The sequence below is a fragment of the Balaenoptera musculus genome, chromosome 3, assembly GCF_009873245.2.
Source record: "Balaenoptera musculus isolate JJ_BM4_2016_0621 chromosome 3, mBalMus1.pri.v3, whole genome shotgun sequence".
Classification (NCBI taxonomy): Eukaryota; Metazoa; Chordata; class Mammalia; order Artiodactyla; family Balaenopteridae; genus Balaenoptera; species Balaenoptera musculus.
The window spans coordinates 11,997,850-12,018,000 of record NC_045787.1 but is presented as its reverse complement, the minus strand read 5'-3'; the positions used below and the strand labels follow the sequence as shown (position 1 = coordinate 12,018,000).

Here is a 20,151-nt window from a genome sequence, read left to right as displayed (position 1 = left end):
CTCTCCCTCCCTCCCCTGCACACTCAGCTCTCTCTTTGCTACCAACCAAATTGGGCTTTAACTCATGAAAGGGAAAAGACAGGAATGTTCTTCAAACTCTGCGCTGATGGCTACTTTATATAATCTGGGATCCAGGGCACCTTCCCCTCTCAAGGGCAGTACCTGACCCCTGTGGTCAAGCTTCCCCACTCTCTCACACAAAGCCACACACACACAAAAGAAAAAAAGAGAGAGAGAGAGGGAGAGATTGGCACACATGAATTTTCAAATAGAACTAAATTAGCTTAAGAACTTTAGAAAAATTACATTACACACTAAGCACAAATCTCACGTGACTGGCCTTTGACAGGAAGGCAGAAACACTTCTCATGAACACATATACAATCCTAAGGAAGTCTGCTGGGGATCACTGAACATTTCTGGTGAAACTACTATATTTATTTTATTACTTCTATTAGGGTTTTCAGAAAAGAACACAGAGAAAGAAAATTTTGTTTTCCCAAGTGTATGCTTCATTTAGTTTTACAGCTCTGGTCATCTGTTTCTAGCAGTACAGCAATAAGATCTCAAAATTCAAGCCACAGCATGAAACAACTATTTTCTCATCTTAATTATTTACCTTGTCAGCAGAGGTAAATGAAAAATCAAGCAAAAAAAAAAAAAATGCAAGCAAGCAAACAAACAGAAAACCAAATTCTTCACTTTTAGAATACCAAAAACATATTCAGCAGAAGATGTTGCATTTTAAAAACACATTTTTACCAACACGGGTCTTTACCACGTCCTAGAATGATTAACAGTTCCTCTAAACAGTAATGAAACTAAATGCTGATTCTGAACACTTAAACTGACCCACATGTACTGTTAAGTTACGAAGCCCGGGAAGATGTTAAATTATTTATAAATCCAATAACCCAGGTATTAAATAGGAACAACACTACATCACAGCTGACACACGCTAGGTATGGCATCGAGTGCCTGACACACGCGTTCTGATCTGATCATCACAATGATCCTGTTAGGAGATTTCCTCACGCCGGCTTTATCATGAAAGATACTGAGGCTCAAACAGCTTATATAAAGACAAAGGGACCATGCCAGCATGTCACAATTGGGCCCTTCGCCCTGATAAGAACTTGCATAATTTTTCAAACTAGTGGTTTTACTTCTTTCTAAATAATAAAAATATCAGAAGGAATGAAAGGTACTATTAACAGTGAGAAGCAGTAAATTATTTATTTATTTAGATTTCAAACAGTAACAGATTTGCCATTTTAATATACATCATTGGAGATCTACTTATTTGTAAATAGCCTGTTACTCATTTGGAAAAATAAGCCAGTGGACAATATTTTTCTATTGTACTTTTCAGAACCATTTTGTCTCATTACTCTTGTTTTAGCTGAAGAATTGTATTATGTGTGGAGAGTAAAAAATTTAAACACTGAAAAAACAAAAAAAGTGAGAAGCAGTATTGTTGTAAATGGTAGAATGACATTATAAAGTAATCTTCTAAAATATCAGACAGTAATTTTAGGGAAAAATCATTGGCTCTAGTATTTTTGGAATACCTGTTGTCCCCAAGATAAGACCAGTAACAACTGCAGTATTTTTTATTTCCCAACATCTTTCGTTCCTTTCAAAACAGAATCAATCTCCTTGATAAACAATATAAGAGAGACCTTCAGGATGGTGGAGGAGTAAGACATGGAGATCACCATCCTCCCCACAAATACATGAGAAATACATCTACATGTGGAACATCTCCTACAGAACACCTACTGAATGCTGGCAGAAGACCTCGGACTTCCCAAAAGATATATACTTTCTTTTCCTTTTTCTCTTTTTGTGAGTGTGTATGTGTATGCTTCTTGGTGTGATTCTGTCTGCATAGCTTTGCTTTTACCATTTGTCGAGGGTTTTGTCTGTCCGTTTTTTTTTCTTTTTTTCTTTTTTACTTTTTACTTTTTTTATTTTTAATAATTTTTTAAAATTTTTTATCTTAAAGACTTTATTTTATTTTATTTTAGTTTTTTCTTTCTTTCTTTTTTTCTCAATTTTCTTCTGAGCCATGTGGCTGACAGGGTCTTCGTGCTCCAGCCAGGTGTTAAGCCTGAGCCTCTGAGGTGGGAGAGCTGAGTTCAGGACATTGGTCCACCAGAGACCTCCCGGCTCCATGTAATAACAAACGGCAAAATCTCTCCCAGATATCTCCATCTCAATGCTAAGACCCAGCTCCACTCAACAACCAGCAAGCTACAGTGCTGGACACGCTATGCCAAACAAATAGCAAGACAGGAACACAAACCCACCCATTAGCAGAGAGGCTGCCTAAAATCATAATAAGGTCACAGAAACCCCAAAACACACCACCGGACACGGTCCTGCCCACCAGGAAGACAAGATCTAGCCTCATCCACCAGAACACAGGCACTAGTCCCCTCCACCAGGAAGCCTACACAGCCCACTGAACCAACCTCAGCCACTGGGGGAACACACCAAAAACAACAGGAACAACAAACCTGCAGCCTGTGAAAACCAGACCCCAAACACAGTAAGTTAAGCTACATGAGAAGACAGAGAAATACACAGCAGATGAAGGAGCAAGGTAAAAACCCACCACACCAAACGAATGAAGAGGAAATAGGCAGTCTACCTGAAAAAGAATTCAGAGTGATGATAGTAAAGATGATCCAAATCTTGGAAACAGAATGGAGAAAATACAAGAAACGTTTAACAAGGACCTAGAAGAACTAAAGAGCAAACAAACAATGATGAACAACACAATAAATGAAATTTAAAATTCTCTAGAAGGAATCAATAGCAGAATAACTGAGGCAGAAGAACGGATAAGTGACCTGGAAGATAAAATAGTGGAAATAACTACCACAGAGCAGAATATAGAAAAAAGAATGAGAAGAAATGAAGACAGTCTCAGAGACCAATGCGACAACACTAAACGCACCCAACATTTGAATTATAGGGGTCCCAGAAGAAGAAGAGAAAAAGAAAGGGTCTGAGAAAGTATTTGAAGAGATTATAGTTGAAAACTTCCCTAACATGGGAAAGGAAATAGTCACCCAAGCCCAAGAAGCACAGAGAATCCCAAACAGGATAAACCCTAGGAAAAACACACCAAGACACATATTAATCAAACTAGCAAAAATTAAATACAAAGAAAAAATATTAAAAGCAGCAAGGGAAAAACAAAAAATAACATACAAAGGAATCCCCATAAGGTTATCAGCTGATTTTTCAGCAGAAACTCGGCAGGTCAGAAGGGAGTGGCAGGATAAAGTGATGAAAGAGAAAAACCTACAACCAAGATTACTCTACCCAGCAAGGATCTCATTCAGATTTGAGGGAGAAGTCAAAAGCTTTTCAGACTAGCAAAAGCTAAGAGAATTCAGCACCACCAAACCAGCTCTACAACAAATGCTAAAGAAACTTCTGTAGGCGGGAAACACAAGAGAAGGAAAAGACCTACAATAACAAACCCAAATCAATTAAGAAAATGGTAATGGGAACATACATATCGATAATTACCTTAAATGTAAATGGATTAAATGCTCCAACCAAAAGACACAGACTGGCTGAATGGATACAAAAACAAGACACAAATATATGCTGTCTACAAGAGAGGCAATTCAGACCTAGGGACACATACAGACTGAAAGTGAGGGGATGGGAAAAAATATTCCGTGCAAATGGAAATCAAAAGAAAGCTGGAGTAGCAATTCTCATATCAGAAAAAAATAGATTTTAAAATAAAGACTATTACAAGAGACAAGGAAGGACATTACATAATGATCAAGAGATCAATCCAAGCAGAACATATAATTGTAAATATTTATGCACCCAACATAGGAGCACCTCAATACATAAGGCAAATGCTAACAGCCATAAAAGGGGAAATTGACAGTAACACAATCATAGCACGGGACTTTAACACCCACTTTCACCAATGGACAGATCATTCAAAATGAAAATAAATAAGGAAACACAAGCTTTAAATGATACATTAAACATGATGGACTTAATTTACATTTATAGGACATTCCATCTGAAAACAACAGAATACACTTTCTTCTCTAGTGCTCATGGAACATTCTCCAGGATAGATCATATCTGGGGTCACAAATCAAGCCCTGGTAAATTTAAGAAAATTGAAATCGTATCAAGTATCTTTTCTGACCACAACACTATGAGACTAGATATCAATTACTGGAAAGAAATGTAAAAAATACGAACACAGGGAGGCTAAACAATACACTACTAAATAACCAAGAGATCACTGAAGAAATCAAAGAGGAAATAAAAAAATACCTGGAAACAAATGACAATGAAAACACGATGACCCAAAACCTATAGGATGCAGCAAAAGCAGTTCTAAGAGGACAATTTATAACAATACAATCCTACCTCAAGAAACAAGAAACATCTCAAATAAACAACCTAAGCTTACACCTAAAGCAATTAGAGAAAGAAGAAAAAACAAAACCCAAAGTTAACAGAAGGGAAGAAATCATAAAGATCACATCAGAAATAAATGAAAAAGAGCTTCCCTGGTGGCGCAGTGGTTGAGAATCTGCCTGCCAATGCAGGGGACACGGGTTCGAGCCCTGGTCTGGGAAGATCCCACATGCCGCGGAGCAACTAGGCCCGTGAGCCACAACTGCTGAGGCTGCGCATCTGGAGCCTGTGCTCCGCAACAAGAGAGGCCACGATAGTGAGAGGCCCGCGCACTGTGATGAAGAGTGGCCCCCACTTGCCGCAACTAGAGAAAGCCCTCGCACAGAAACGAAGACCCAACACAGCCATAAATAAATAAATAAATAAATGAAAAAGAAATGAAGGAAACAATAGCAAAGATCAATAAATCTAAAACCTGGTTCTTTGAGAAGATACACAAAATTGATAAACCACTAACCAGACTCATGAAGAAAAAAAGGGAGGAGACTCACATCAACAGACTTAGAAATGAAAAAGGAGAAGTAACAACTGACACTGCAGAAATACAAAAGATCATGAGAGATTACTTCAAGCAACTATATGCCAATAAAATGAATAACCTGGAAGAAATGGACAAATTCTAAGAAAAGCACAACCTTCAGAGACTGAACCAGGAAGAAATAGAAAATATAAACAGACCAATCACAGGCACTGAAACTGAGACTGTGATTAAAAATCTTCCAACAAAGAAAAGCCCAGGACCAGATGGATTCACAGGCGAATTCTATCAAACATTTAGAGAAGAGCTCTATCAAAACATTTAGAGAAGAGCTAACACCTATCCTTCTCAAACTCTTCCAAAATATAGCAGAGGAAGAAACACTCCCAAACTCATTCCATGAGGCCACCGTCACCCTGATACCAAAACCAGACGAAGATATCACGAAGAAAGAAAACTACAGGCCAATATCACTGATGAACACAGATGCAAAAATCCTCAACAAAATACTAGCAAACAGAATCCAACAGCACATCAAAAGGATCATACACCATGATCAAGTGGGTTTTATCCCAGGAATGCAAGGATTCTTCAATATACACAAATCAACGTGATAAACTATATTAACAAATTGAAGGAAAAACACCATATGATCATCTCAATAGATGCAGAAAAAGTTTTCAACACCCATTTATGATAAAAACCCTCCAGAAAGTAGGCATAGAGGGAACTTACCTCAACATAATAAAGGCTATATATGACAAACCCACAGCAAACATTGTTCTCAATGGTGAAAAACTGAAACCATTTCCTCTAAGATCAAGAACAAGACAAGGTTGTCCACTCTCACCACTATTATTCAACACAGTTTTGGAAGTTTTAGCCACAGCAATCAGAGAAGAAAAAGAAATAACAGGAATCCAAATTGCCAAAGAAGAAGTAAAACTGTCACTGTTTGCAGATGACATGATACAATACATAGAGAATCCTAAAGATGCTACCAGAAAACTACTAGAGCTAATCAATGAATTTGGTAAAGTAGCAGGATACAAAATTAATGCACAGAAATCTCTTGCATTCCTATACACTAATGATGAAAAATCAGACAAGAGAAATTAAGGAAATACTCCCATTTACCATAGCAACAAAAAGAAAAAAATACATAGGAATAAACCTACCTAAGGAGACAAAAGACCTTTATACAGAAAACTATAAGACACTGATGAAAGAAATTAAAGATGATACCAACAGATGGAGAGATATACCATGTTCTTGGATTGGAAGAAACAACATTGTGAAAATGACTATACTATGCAAAGCAATATACAGATTCAGTGCAATCTCTGTCAAACTACCAATGGCATTTTTCACAGAACTAGAACAAAAAATTTCACAATTTCTATGGAAACACAAAAGACCCCGAATAGCCAAAGCAATCTTGAGAAAGAAAACCGGACCTGGAGGAATCAGGCTCCCAGGCTTTAGACTATACTACAAAGCTACAGTAATCAAGATAGTATGGTACTGGCACAAAAACAGAAATATAGATCAATGGAACAGGATAGAAAGCCCAGAGATAAACCCACGCACATATGGTCAGCTTATCTTAGATAAAGGAGGCAAGAATATACAATGGAGAAAAGACAGCGTCTTCAATAAGTGGTGCTGGGAAAACTGGACAGCTACATTTAAAAAAATGAAATTAGAACACTCCCTAACACCGTACGCAAAAATAAACTCCAAATGCATTAAAGACCTAAATGTAAGGCCAGACACTATCAAACTCTTAGAGGAAAACATAGGCAGAACACTCTATGACATAAATCACAGCAAGATCCTTTTTGACCCACCTCCTAGAGAAATGGAAATAAAAACAAAAATAAACAAATGGGACCTAATGAAACTTAAAAGCTTTTGCACAGCAAAGGAAACCATAAACAAGACCAAAAGACAACCCTCAGAATGGGAGAAAATATTTGCAAGTGAAAGAACAGACAAAGGATTAATCTCCAAAATATACAGGCAGCTCATGCAGCTCAATATCAAAACAAACAACCCAATCCAAAAATGGGCAGAAGACCTACATAGACATTTCTCCAAAGAAGATATACAGATTGCCAACAAACAGATGAAAGGATGCTCAACATCACTAATCATCAGAGAAATGAAAATCAAAACTACAATGAGGTATCACCTCACACCCGTCAGAATGGCCATCATCAAAAAGTCTACAAACAATAAATGCTGGAGAGGGTATGGAGAAAAGGGAACCCTCTTGCACTGCTTGTGGGAATGTAAATTGATACAGCCACTATGGAGAACAGTATGGAGGTTCCTTAAGAACTAAAAATAGAACTACCATATGACCCAGCAATCTCACTACTGGGCATATACCCTGAGAAAACCATAATTCAAAAAGAGTCATGTACTACCATTTTCAATGCAGCTCTATTTACAGTAGCCGGGACATGGAAGCAACCTAAGTGTCCATCGACAGATGAAGGGATAAAGATGTGGCACATATATACAATGGAACATAACTCAGCCATAAAAAGAAACAAAATTGAGTTATTTGTAGTGATTTGTAGTGGATGGACCTAGAGTCTGTCATACAGAGTGAAGTAAGTTAGAAAGAGAAAAATGAATACCGTATGCTAACACATATATATGGAATCTTAAAAAAAAAAAAAGGTTCTGAGGAACCCAGGGGCAGGACAGGAATAAAGACGCAGACATAGAGCATGGACTTGAGGACACGGGGAGGGAGAAGGGTAAGCTGGGACAAAGTGAGAGAGTGGCATGGACATATATCCACTACCAAATGTAAAATAGATAGCTAGTGGGAAGCAGCTGCATAGCACAGGGAGATGTGCTCGGTGCTTTGTGACCACCTAGAGAGGTGGGATAAGGGAGGGTGGGAGGGAGACGCAAGAGGGAGGGGATATGGGGATATATGTAAATGTATAGCTGATTCACTTTGTTATAAAGCAGAAACTAACACACCAATGTAAAGCAATTATACTCAAAGATTAAAAAAATATATTACATATCAACATATTACAGAAAGGTGAGTTTTTAAAAATGTAGTATGATATTTGTATTAAAACATTCACCTCACTTTTGGTAAAAAGAACAGCATCTCACATTTTTCTGGACCACCATTCTGAATAGTTTAAATGCAACGTAATGTGTGGCTCATTAGGGAGACTCAATGCCCATGACCCCTGCTCGACTGTCCTCCCTCTGGGGTCATCGTATCTCACAACGCGAGCAAGGTAGGCTCCAGCACGGCTGTGAAAAGTAGAATCCAAAATCAGCCCACCTAAGACAGTCACGGGGGAGTGAACAGGTGTGCACGCAGCCATTCTGTTCACTCCAGGAGTGACGACAAGCTGCAGGTGTGTGCCGAAGAGCTGGCTGCCTCTGTGACCGCTGCACTGCCCATGAGAGACGCCCCCGAGCTGGTGGTGCTGACAAGGGACCCCCAGGGAACCGCCGGCGAGCTCGTCCACCAAACAGGCCCTCGTTCAGGTCCTAAAAAAAGCTTACCTAAACCTGAACTTGAAGTTTAAGACAGAGGGGCAAAAAATCATTTTGTCTTTTTCCCTTTCCCAGAAGAGTTTCAGAAAACTCACCACGATAATTTTAGAACTTCATCAAAAATCACTTATGAGGGATTTCCCTGGTGGCACAGTGGTTAAGAATCACCTGCCAATGCAGGGGACACGGGTTCGACCCCTGGTCCGGGAAGATCCCACATGCCGTGGAGCAACTAAGTCTGTGCGCCACAACTGCTGAGCCTGCGCTCTAGAGCCCACGAGCCACAACTACTGAAGCCTGCGAGCCACAACTACTGAGCCTGCGCTCTAGAGCCTGCGAGCCATAACTACTGAAGCCTGCAAGCCACAACTACTGAAGCCTGCGAGCCACAACTACTGAAGCCTGCGAGCCACAACTACTGAGCCTGCGCTCTAGAGCCCGCGAGCCACAACTACTGAAGCCTGAGAGCCACAACTACTGAGCCTGCGCTCTAGAGCCCGCGAGCCACAACTACTGAAGCCTGAGAGCCACAACTACTGAGCCTGAGCTCTAGAGCCCACGAGCCACAACTACTGAGCCCGCGAGCCACAACTACTGAAGCCCGCGTGCCTAGAGCCCGTGCTCCGCAACAAGAGAAGCCACCGCAAGGAGAAGCCCGTGCACCACAACGAAGAGTAGCCTCTGCTCGCCGCAACTAGAGAAAGCCCGTGCGCAGCAACGAAGACCCAAAGCAACCAAATAAATAAATAAATAAAATAATTTTAAGAAAAAATCACTTGTGAAGTAAAGATGGCCTATTTTCCATTAAATAATTTAATAATATCTTTTCACTTGCAAACCTCCCCGCATGGGGGTGCATCTTCCAGTCTGTGGTGTGTCACAGTCAGTGACAGGCAGGTGTCAATCATCCACATGAGGACCCCTCCGAGTGAGGTTTAAAAAAAAAAATCTTAGAACCATTAGTATTAGTTCAGAAGAATATAGTCTCTGATCCTTAAGGAGCTTAAAAATCAACTCCACAGATGTTTGTTTATATTATATTCCCCAAGATTTAACTTGGTTGCCAATGTCACAGAAGGTACACAAATGAAAACACTGACCCAGTTATGAAGCAGAAAAGCCACAAGTTCACAGTTTTGGTTCCTGAACTAATAAAACCTATGATGCTGCAGCTCATAAAAGCTTCATCTACTAGACACACACTCCTATGTGTCTGACGTCAACCCCCAGCCTCACGGTGAGGCGGGAGGGGCAGATGTCAGTCCCACTTTATAGACGGGAAACTCAGCGCCTCAGTTCCTATGATGAAAAGAAAAGGGCAGGAAATCCATTTCCTGCACCTACCAACGTCACAGGATATCTGTGTATGAGAGCTTTACAGCCTCTGGACCTCTACGTGTCTGGAACCAAAAACCAACAGCCCGTTAAGGATTATCTGCCTATCCAAATGCTGGGTTAGTCGAGAAACAAGGCAAAAAAAGTGAAGTTTTTGTTCATAATGACACTATTCTCAATTCTTATAAAAACGGCATCCTCTCTGCCATTCCCCCCCACCCCACTACATTTTACTTCTGTGAGGCACCTATCACCTTCTAGTAAACGATACACGTCACACATTCTTTCTGTTTGTCTGTCTCCCCACTAGAACGGAAGCCCCCTGAGGCAGGCATCTCTGTTCACTCACTGACATCTTATAACCTCTCAGGCTGGCACACAGGAGGTACTCAATAAATATTCACTGAATGAACGGATTCTTCTTTTATATTCCAAACAAAGTTAATTAAAAATACCTACCATCAGGTATCAGGAAGTTAAAAATGGAAATGCCTGATGAACACTCCTACAGAAACGCAGATGCTAAATGAACTGCGGTTTATTTTAATATCAGAAGGAGGCTGGAAAAGGTCCTACGTAACAGCTATATATGTCTGTGTGACACTTCTTCTCCTAAACCCAGTGATACACATTTCCCTCTTACGAAAGGTAACTTCAGGGGACTTGGTCTCTTGAGCAGTGTGGCCCGGAATGACCACAGAAGCAGCCAGTTTCAGAGTCGCCCCTTTTTCTTTAAATGAATTGATAAAAACTCACCTCTTACCCAAGTAGAAGAAACTTTTTCTTTCTTTTTTTTTAATTGAAGTATAGTGATTTACAGTATTGAGAATAAACTTCTTCTGTAAGAAAGGCGTTCTTACTTTGCGAAGTAGAATGTAAATTTCAATGAACCAACTGTATTGTTCTCTGCATGGTCCCCAGCTGAATTTCCGGTTTCCAATACCACTGAAAATGGTTCTTCACTCCCCCTGAGGAACAGCAACTCACTAACCATGAAAAGCAAACTCTTCCAAAGGAAAGCTTTGAGAAAGTGCAGTTTGTGAAAGAGAAATTATGGCTACTATCTATTAAGTCTGCTACGGACCAACAAAACTCTGGTAAGAGGGTGCCCACTGGGTCCCTGCTCGAGGCCAACAGAAGGCCAGCCCTGACCTTCACACACTCACCGCCCGTACCTTGTCGCTGCCTAATCCTGGGAATCAGAAACTCGCTTACACACCGTCTCGCATGAAGACTCTAAGAGGACTCCGTACACTGTGTGGAAGGTCTCCAGAAGTGCCCAGCCCTCGAGTCAGTCACTACAGCCTCGGATTGTGCTAGGTGCTAACTAGAATACACAAAGTGAATGGTCGGTCCCCCTTCCCTTCTCAAGAAACATGGAATTTTCTGCAAAACTGAAACAAGAACTAGAGTCAGTGGTCTCAACACTAACAGCAAACCTCTGGGCAGTAAGATCCTATATTCCTGTCAATTCCCCCATTTACAAAGGTCAGTGTTCACCTTGCCCAAAAAAAGCTATTCTCAAAGAGTAACCCAAATGCTCGTCAACAGACAGCTGACTGCATAAGCTATGGTGCATACGCAGCACAACTACATACAACTGTAAAAGGGATGGCGAATCTCCATTTGTCCTGCTATACACGGCTCTCTCTAGAATACTGTTTAAGGGGAAAGCAGAAAGGCAGAGAAAATGGTGCAAAGCACATCACTGTCTGGTCTGGGGCGGCGGCGGGGAGGTGAGAATAGGTGGACGGACAGAGAGAGAGAGAGTGCTTGTGTTTTAAAGGTATAAGAAATAAACCAAGACTAAAGAAAACGAAAGCAAAAAAGTTTACCTACTGGGGAGGGAAGGTACAGGGTGGATGAGGCAAGGAGAGAAACTAGATTTCTTTGAGTACACCTTATCTTTTAACTTTTTTTTAGTTTTTAAACCTCAAATGATGTACACATTTTACTTAACGTTGAAGCAAGATTAAGTGGTTGTTTTTTTTAAGCCTTAAAAATGTAAAGTAAAATAAGACAAATGATCCTGAGTTTCAGGTTGGGAAGAACTTGATCTACGTGGAGAGGAACTATTTTTTGTGACTTTAAAACACAGTAATAGGGCTGTACATTCTTAGTGGCATGTACCCTTAGGACAACAAAATAACAGAAGTATTAAATTACATTTGGTAGTCATACTGTGGTGATAACATCAGTATTACAATGTAAATAAGTGATTAGGTTGATGAGGGTAGGCACTAAGATTTTTAGCATAAGGAAAAGAAAAGGAGATGCAAATATAAAATCAAAGAAAAATAAAATATCTATAATTCTACATTTGAATTGGAAATTTTAGGAAGCCATGATATCTTCTCTCACTTAGAAAACGTATATATACAGATTTCCTAAATGTGTCCACTGAAGAGGCTCAGAAACAGTGACCCACCCAAAACAGCAAGCTTCCCCAGTACCCTGCACCATTCCCCGTGCAAAAGAACCAGGGCACTTTAGAGAAATGGCTGATTGCAGACATGGAGCAGGAAACAGACACGATGGGCCTGAAATATCTTGTAACATCAGCAGAGAGAGAAGCTGTAATACTGCGGTACTTGGATCCAGGAGCCCCTCTGAAGAGGCTCCCACTGGCCAAAGGATGGGAACATTTTAACTTCGCAAGAGAATAAGAAATATACAGTGGGGGAATTCTCTGGCGGTCCAGTGGTTAGGACTCAGCACTTTCACTGCCTGGGTTCAAACCCTGGTCGGGGAACTAAGGTCCCACAAGCCGTATGGTGTGGCCAAAAAAAAAAAAAGAAATGTACAATCACATCAAATTATTTAAAATCATGAGCTCAAAATGACACTTAAAAAAAAACTCAATGGTTTTTTTTATTAGTCTGAAATGACTAATGATCATTTTTCATTAGTCTGAAAACTAATAAAGGACAAGAATCAATCATTTTTCCTCCTTTCCTGTATGAACTGTGTTCTCAGTGAAACCAAGAAGCTGATTGGGACGTTTCTCTTTATGGAATACCCAAGTTGACAAATGAAGAAAAAAGGATATAATCAGAATATCACTATTTTGTAACCCTAAGAAAATATTACATCGAAGCAAAAATCATAACGTCATAAAAGAGAGACAACCAGACTCTCCCAATAAAACTCCCAGTAGAACTACCCAACACTACGCATTAAAATTTTCTGCCTATTTCCCTGCAAAATCAAGCGTCAAGATCCAGCTCCTAGTTCACAGGAAACACAAGGCAAGGGGAACATGTGACATGACCCCCCAGGGACGCAACCAGCAAAATGTAGGGAAATCTACAGGAAAACACTGTTTCCTCATTTAATAAACATACAGGAGTAACACAAAAAGAATGAGGAGGAGGAGGAAGCTGAAGATTAAAAGATACATCAGACACATCAACCAATGGCAGTATACATCCTGTGAAAACAAATTAGGAGACAAACGGAAATATGAATACTGATTAGCGTTTTATATATCAAAGTTATTATTCATTTTTATGTCTATTAATGGTATATTGAGGTTTTTTTAAAGCTTTTCAAGGAATAGAGATGAAACAAGATTATTGAGGTGACCCATGGATTCACGGCAGTTTTCTATACTATTCTCTCTCCTTTTGGATGTTGAAATGTTGCATGATAAGAAGTTAAGGGAAAAAAGGTGTTCTTAATTCTGGTGGCTGTCTGTGAGCTCTTTCACGGCTCAGACCAAACCCCAGTGGCCCAGGAGCCACAACCCCACGTGGCACAGGAGCCACAACCACACGTGGCACAGGAGCCGCATGAAGTGGTTGACATTATATACATACACATACATATATATATATATATATATATATATATATATATATATATATATATATATAACATACACACACGCACAGCACTAAATATGTAATACACCGAATATGTATACCATAAATACACCTACTTTTATAGACGTAACATTAAATATAAACTACAGGACACTTCTTTTACTGCCCCTCCTCTGACGTCACGCATGAAGTTAGATACGTCACTCACCTCATTCAAAAGGACTACTTGTTAGGGTACCCAGAGATGGGACTGATGATCAGAAATACTGAAGTTCAAAGAGTCCACACTGGTTTCTTAGAGATCTTGGGCTAACAGGTATCTCACAGAATCACCGATCCTTTGGCCTGCTTTTTCAAAGCCCTGGCTATTCCACTTAGACTTAATTTACTAAAAGCCACTCACATGGAGAGCTTTTACAAAGTTACCATAATAAATACCCCTGGTATTTATTAAAATGGGGTCAGAGCAAAAAGGTAGACTGGCAATTTCCAGAGCTGAGGGGTGGAGGAATCAGGGACTGGGCATGGGGCTCTTTGGGGGCTGATCAAAGTGTTCTGGGATCAGGGCAGTCAGTGGTGATGCTTCCACAACCTTGCGAATACACTAAGATCTACTAGGTTGTACACTTTTAAAAGGTGGATTTAAAAAATAAATAAATTTTAAAAATAAATAAAAAATAAAAGGTGGATTTATGGTATGTGAATTATATCTCAAGAAAAAAGAAAAAACAGGATCAGAGGTAAAAATGTTTCAAAAGTTTACTCCTTCATTGAAATAAAAAAAAAATTTACCACTTAAGTAATCAATTTAATGGTTTTTTTTTTTCCTTTTCCCTTCCTAAACAAGATAACAGCAAGCCTAAGGCAATCAGCAAGGACCTCATGCTACTTTAACTGGCCAATTCTGGTCACAGGTTAGGAAATACCATGAAATTGTGGTGGCCCCTACTGACTGCATTTTGCTAACACAGCTGGTAGGAGTCCTACCATCTCTAAAAATGGTTCTGGACTGATTTGTTGCAATGCAAAACTTCCCTCCCCACTAAAGACATCCAACTTTAATTAACCCTGCAGAATTTAAGGTTTTAGCAAAGATTCATGATAAACTCTGAAAGATTGATTTTACTGGATTAGTTGAAAGAGAAATAGTTTAGTTTTGACAGTGACTTAGATAGAAACGCCATCTCTTAATATATTCTGTATTAAATGCTTAAGAACAGAGTGAATATGTACATGTACACACTGCTATATTTAAAATAAATAACCAACAAGGACCTACTGTATAGCACAGGGAACGCTGCTCAATATTCTGTAATAACCTAAATGGGAAAAGAATTTGAAAAAGAATAGATACATGTATATGTATAACTGAATGACTCTGCTGTACATCTGAAACCAACTCAACATTGTTAATCAACTATGCTCCACTATTTTTTTTTTAAAAAAGAGTGAGTACATATAACAATCATCACTCTTAATCTTCTACTGTTCTTTACCTACCCATCACCACAAGCATAAGAGAAGAAAGTGCAGTGACGAGGTTTAGGAACAAAAGAAGGGACCGAAGGAGCAGGTGCCCTCATCACAGAGCCAAACTTTAAAACAGAACACTGATGAATGTGCGGGATCAGCTTTCTTTAAGCCTTTCTTACGAAAGAAAGCCTGTAATATTTTAAAGTAGAGTCTTTAACTTTAAAATCCACCTGTAAACTAGTCAGGAGGTTCACGAAACTGGCATAAGTCCATATGTTACAGTTTGTTAGTAAATGATTAGAAAGGAGCAGGCTTGCCTGGTGGCGCAGTGGTTGAGGGTCTGCCTGCCAATGCAGGGGACACGGGTTCGAGCCCTGGTCTGGGAGGATCCCACATGCCGCGGAGCAACTGGGCCCGTGAGCCACAACTACTGAGCCTGCGCGTCTGGAGCCTGTGCTCCGCAACAGGGGGGGCCGCGATAGTGAGAGGCCCGTGCACCACGATGAAGAGTGGCCCCCCGCTCGCCGCAACTGGAGAGGGCCCTCGCGCAGGAACGAAGACCCAGCGCAGCCAAAAATAAATAAATAAATTTATTTTAAAAAAAAGAAAGAAGCAAATACCAATTTGAAAACAGTGTATTAGAAGCCAGGAGGGCCTTTTGTCCCCTTTCATTTCTTTACCATGTTTTTCCAACAATCTAAAGCACCTTCTCCTTTTCATGAACTTAGTCTTCTATTAACCTCTCAAAGTCACTTTGAATTAGATTTACTTCAGCAAAATCATCAAACAGTGTTTAACACGAGCCAAGAAACACTACTGGACACAAAGCAAGATAAGACTAGCGAAAAGGCCACAGGAAGCTGCATCCTAAATATATACCCGTCCCACATGCTTAAAGGACATAGAACATACAAAAGCAGCTAGCAGTGTCACAAATTTAAAATAAAATGTGTTCAAGAGGAGACATCAGATCAGCATAGTATGCCTGTTTGTGAAAGATAAAAATTTATCAAGGGAAGCACATCCAGGAAGACTGTCTAAAAGCACGTGACAGTCTACAGATTTACTTCCTGCTATAACACAGCAGAAAACTCCTGCAAACCTTTGTTCTGTAACAAGTGAACTGGTGCTAAAAAGGTATGACACCCAACGGCTGTTCTGTTCATGTAGGAAGGAGCCCCCGAGGAGACAGCCAGAAAAGCCCCAAAGCTGACCCTCTGTGCGCAGAGGAGAGGGCAGGTGAGTGCCCCAGAGCCTGGGAGGCCGGTCCAGTCTGTCCCCATGCTGCAGAAGGGCCAGGAGTTAAGTGGAGGACCAGCTGGCAGAGACCACCAGGGCTTTCAAGGTCCATGACATGGGTTCTAGGAATTCCAGGACCAGAGCACCAGAAAGAGAGGCAAGGAAGGCAGGACACATCTACATATGGTCTCATTCCCACCACTTCTGCTGAGATGGTGGGCATGTACCCTGAGAAAACCGTAATTCAAAAAGACACATGTACCCCAATGTTCACTGCAGCACTATTTACAATAGCCAGGACAGGGAAGCAACCTAAATGTCCCTCGACAGATGAATGGATAAAGAAGATGTGGTACATATATATAATGGAGTATTACTCAGCCATAAAAAGGAACGAAATGGGGTCGTTTGTAGAGATATGAATGGACCCAGAGTCTGTCATACAGAGTGAAGTAAGTCAGAAAGAGAAAAACAAATATTGTATATTAATGCAGATATGTGGAATCTAGAAAAATGGTACAGTTGAACCTATTTCCAGGGCAGGAATAGAAATGCAGACGTGGAGAACGGACGTGTGGACATGGGGGAAAGGGGAGGGTGGGATGAACTGGGAGATTACGCTTGACATATATACACTACCGTGTGTAAAACAGATAGCTAGTGGGAACCTGCGGCACAGCACAGGGAGCTCAGCTCGATGCTCTGTGATGACCTAGATGGGCTCGATGGGAGGGAGGTCCAAGAGGGAGGGGATATATGTATACATACTGCTGATTCACTTCACTGTACAGCAGAAACTAACACAACGTTGTAAAGCAATTATACTCCAATAAACAAAAAAAGTTTTTTTACTTAACTGACTGGGGCAAAACAGCCAAACGTTTGTTGAATGACAGACACGAACATACTTTAATCACCGATGCTATCTGACCTATGATGTGCCTGCCAGCTAGAAGAAAACTCTTTGGGCACTAATTTCTCAGGACAACACTACAAGAATAAAGCAGTTGAAAATCCATCGAAATGCCAATGCTTTTATGTTGTGACAGGTGAGCTAGTTTATAGTTTAGCATTTCAGACTCTGACATTGTATCAAAGCACTCAGAAGGAACAATAGAGCAGATTAGAAAGTTAAACTTTACCTGAAAGGTATGCAACTTTTTCCTTTAAAATTGGCAAAACATCCATAGCTTTCATTTCATCGTTTTTGCGAAACCCTGAAATACATAAGGAGAAAATAAAATTACCAGGTTGCCTGAATGTCATTTAATTTCCTAACCACCCTATCTCAATGCCAACACAGCTGCTTTCTTCACACCCATTAAATCAACTTGAGAAATACCATCATTTGAAAACATCTGAATTCTATGAAGGGAAGTCTCTGATCACAGGATTACCTTCTATTTCAGTGTGCAAGAATGATTTGCAGACCCAGACCCAGAGGCTCCCATACCAAGCAGGCTCTCGATCATTTCTGGTTTTAAAGAAAGGTTTGGTCCCAAAAAGACGGGATATGAAATCAGTCCAGATTGTTTCAAAAATCTTCATTTTAATTCCACAGATTTAACATAAACACTGGCAAATAAAGCAGCAACACGGTTTTTTTAAAACTGCGATTCATGGCACACTAAAACCTCTAGGGGGAGCTCAGAGCCTCATCCTATCTCCGAATCCAGTTAAACAGTGTGAGGGAGGAGAGCAGAATTATAAACAGCTGGGGACTGGCCACAGCTCCCACTTGGCGCTGTCCTTCCAGGCTTTCTGGGTCATGCGCCCCTGGAGGAATGTCACTGGCGAACGTGGTAAGATGGCCTGGTGTCACCCGCTTCACTGGGTGGCCCAGGTCCCTCTCCTCACATCAAACCAACTCTCCCCACGCCCCGAACATCGTAGAAGGCCCAGTGGAAACAGTGTGGCAAGGAAGCACGCAGCGGGCACTTTAGGCCAGGCCAGTACCCATCTCCGTAAAGGGAACTCTGGCAGCCCAAACACGACCGGCCCAGCTCTCCAGGGCGAATGCCCACATGGGACTTTGGGGTCAGAAATCTTCATAATGGTAATAACGCCTCGGCATTTGTCCCTTGGAGGTCTCTACCAGGGGAAATCCAGCTTCAGGATGTTGGCCATACTCATCAAAACCAGTAACTATCATTCACGGCAGAGCAATCTCTAGAAAGAATTAAAGAGAGCTGCCCCATCCCTATTTTCCTGTTTGTTTTTGCCAAAATAGTACATGGAAAGGATCCAAAAATGTGAGTTTGGTAATAAATAACCAATGCAAGGCACAGACCTGGAATTAGCAGCAAAAAAAGTGCTCTCGGTACGTGATTGGAGCTTCCACTTCTCGTGAGCCTGAGCAGTTCCTGAGGACCAGCCCTGCCACAGATTAAACCTACAAAAACCGACTGTCTCAAGGCACAGGAGAGTGACCAAAAGCAGGAAGAGACACCAGGAAAAAGGAAGTGACTTTATAAGGGCTTTCCGCCTGAGGGCAGGGCCCAGCCTAAGCCACCTGGAGCTGCTAAAACAAGTCGGGACACAGCTCAGGGCAACCTCAGCAGCTGTAATCAAGAAAAGAAATCGTGCAAAAGAGAAGGGGAGCCCCAAATTCTGTACCTAAACTTGGCCCAAACCTCTGGCTGTCCCCCCGAGCTTGCATGTTCAGGGCAAGCTCCAAGCAGCCCCAGCTCCAAGCTAAGGCTGAGGACCGGACCCGAGGCTGGAGTGGCTGCCCGCTGCAGGGTCCAGCCTGCTGAAAGAAGCAACCAAACAGCAACAAAACCAGCACACTTTGGAGGAATCCAACAGAATCTAGTCTCCGCGATGTATCATTCACAGAAACAAAGAACGAGTAGATTAATAACAATCCTGTCCACAGAATACCTACACATGTACAAGGAACCCAGTTTAATGGGATCTAACCATGACACTGACGATCACCAGAGACTTCTGTGCAAAGACCACAGCAAACACATCCTGACGAGGACCCTGAGGTCCAACGGCTTGGCGGCACTACCCAGCTGGTTGTGAAATGGCTCAACACAGAACCTCAACGCAGGCCTCCAGATCACCAGGCCACTGTGCTTTCCAATATACCATGCCTTGTGCTGGCAGCCCACCAAGCTTTTAGAACAGTGGCTATTTATAAAAGGCAAAACGAGAGCCAAGGGCTCTGCAATTTCATCCTTAAGGTTCCTTCAAAACTCTTGAATGGATGCAATGTCGTCTCAGCAATTCATTGACTGACACTGGGTAATGCACTGCATGTGTCTACAAAGATTGATGACATCCCCGTTCCAACTGAGGCGGACATGGATGGCAGCGGGCAAATGCAAAGAGGAACCAGCCACCACAGCAGCCTTTGCAGAGACAAGCTCATAAACACATAGAGAGCAAGGCACAGGATGGAAAGTTCTGTAAGCAGCACGAACGGACCCAGGCAATGAGGAGGCAGACCAAATAACAGAATACTAGGAAGGAGGGAGCCATAGCTGTGGACCCCCATCTACCGGGATTTGAAAAGAGGATCCCCTTCCACTGCCACCAGATAAGAAAATGCACGCTTCCTACCGTCCCCCCATAGCCCGTGCACGCACGTGCCCCGGCCGGGACACAGCAGAGCCCTCAGAGAGCTGCCACTACCACCGCGGTCCTGGATTCCCACATTGCAGAAGCAGGAGCTGCCTCTCACACAACCCTCGACAAGGAGAATGTCCCCATTCCAGTTCGCGGACCTCAAGAGAGGCCTGTGTGACTTACGGAATTCCAAAGCATTCTTGACAATTCCTA

General features: G+C 41.5%; 1 protein-coding gene across 5 annotated transcripts in view; it reads right to left on the bottom strand.

Annotated features, from left to right (window-relative positions):
* The window catches only part of TRIO (trio Rho guanine nucleotide exchange factor), a 380,384-nt gene that overhangs the window by 233,360 nt on the left and 126,873 nt on the right, over positions 1-20,151 (bottom strand). For all 5 annotated transcript variants that reach the window (XM_036848900.1, XM_036848904.1, XM_036848901.1 and 2 more), the window contains exon 2: positions 17,505-17,579. In XM_036848900.1, coding sequence (XP_036704795.1) covers positions 17,505-17,579 — 75 coding nt within the window. The remainder of the gene's footprint in view (positions 1-17,504; positions 17,580-20,151) is intronic.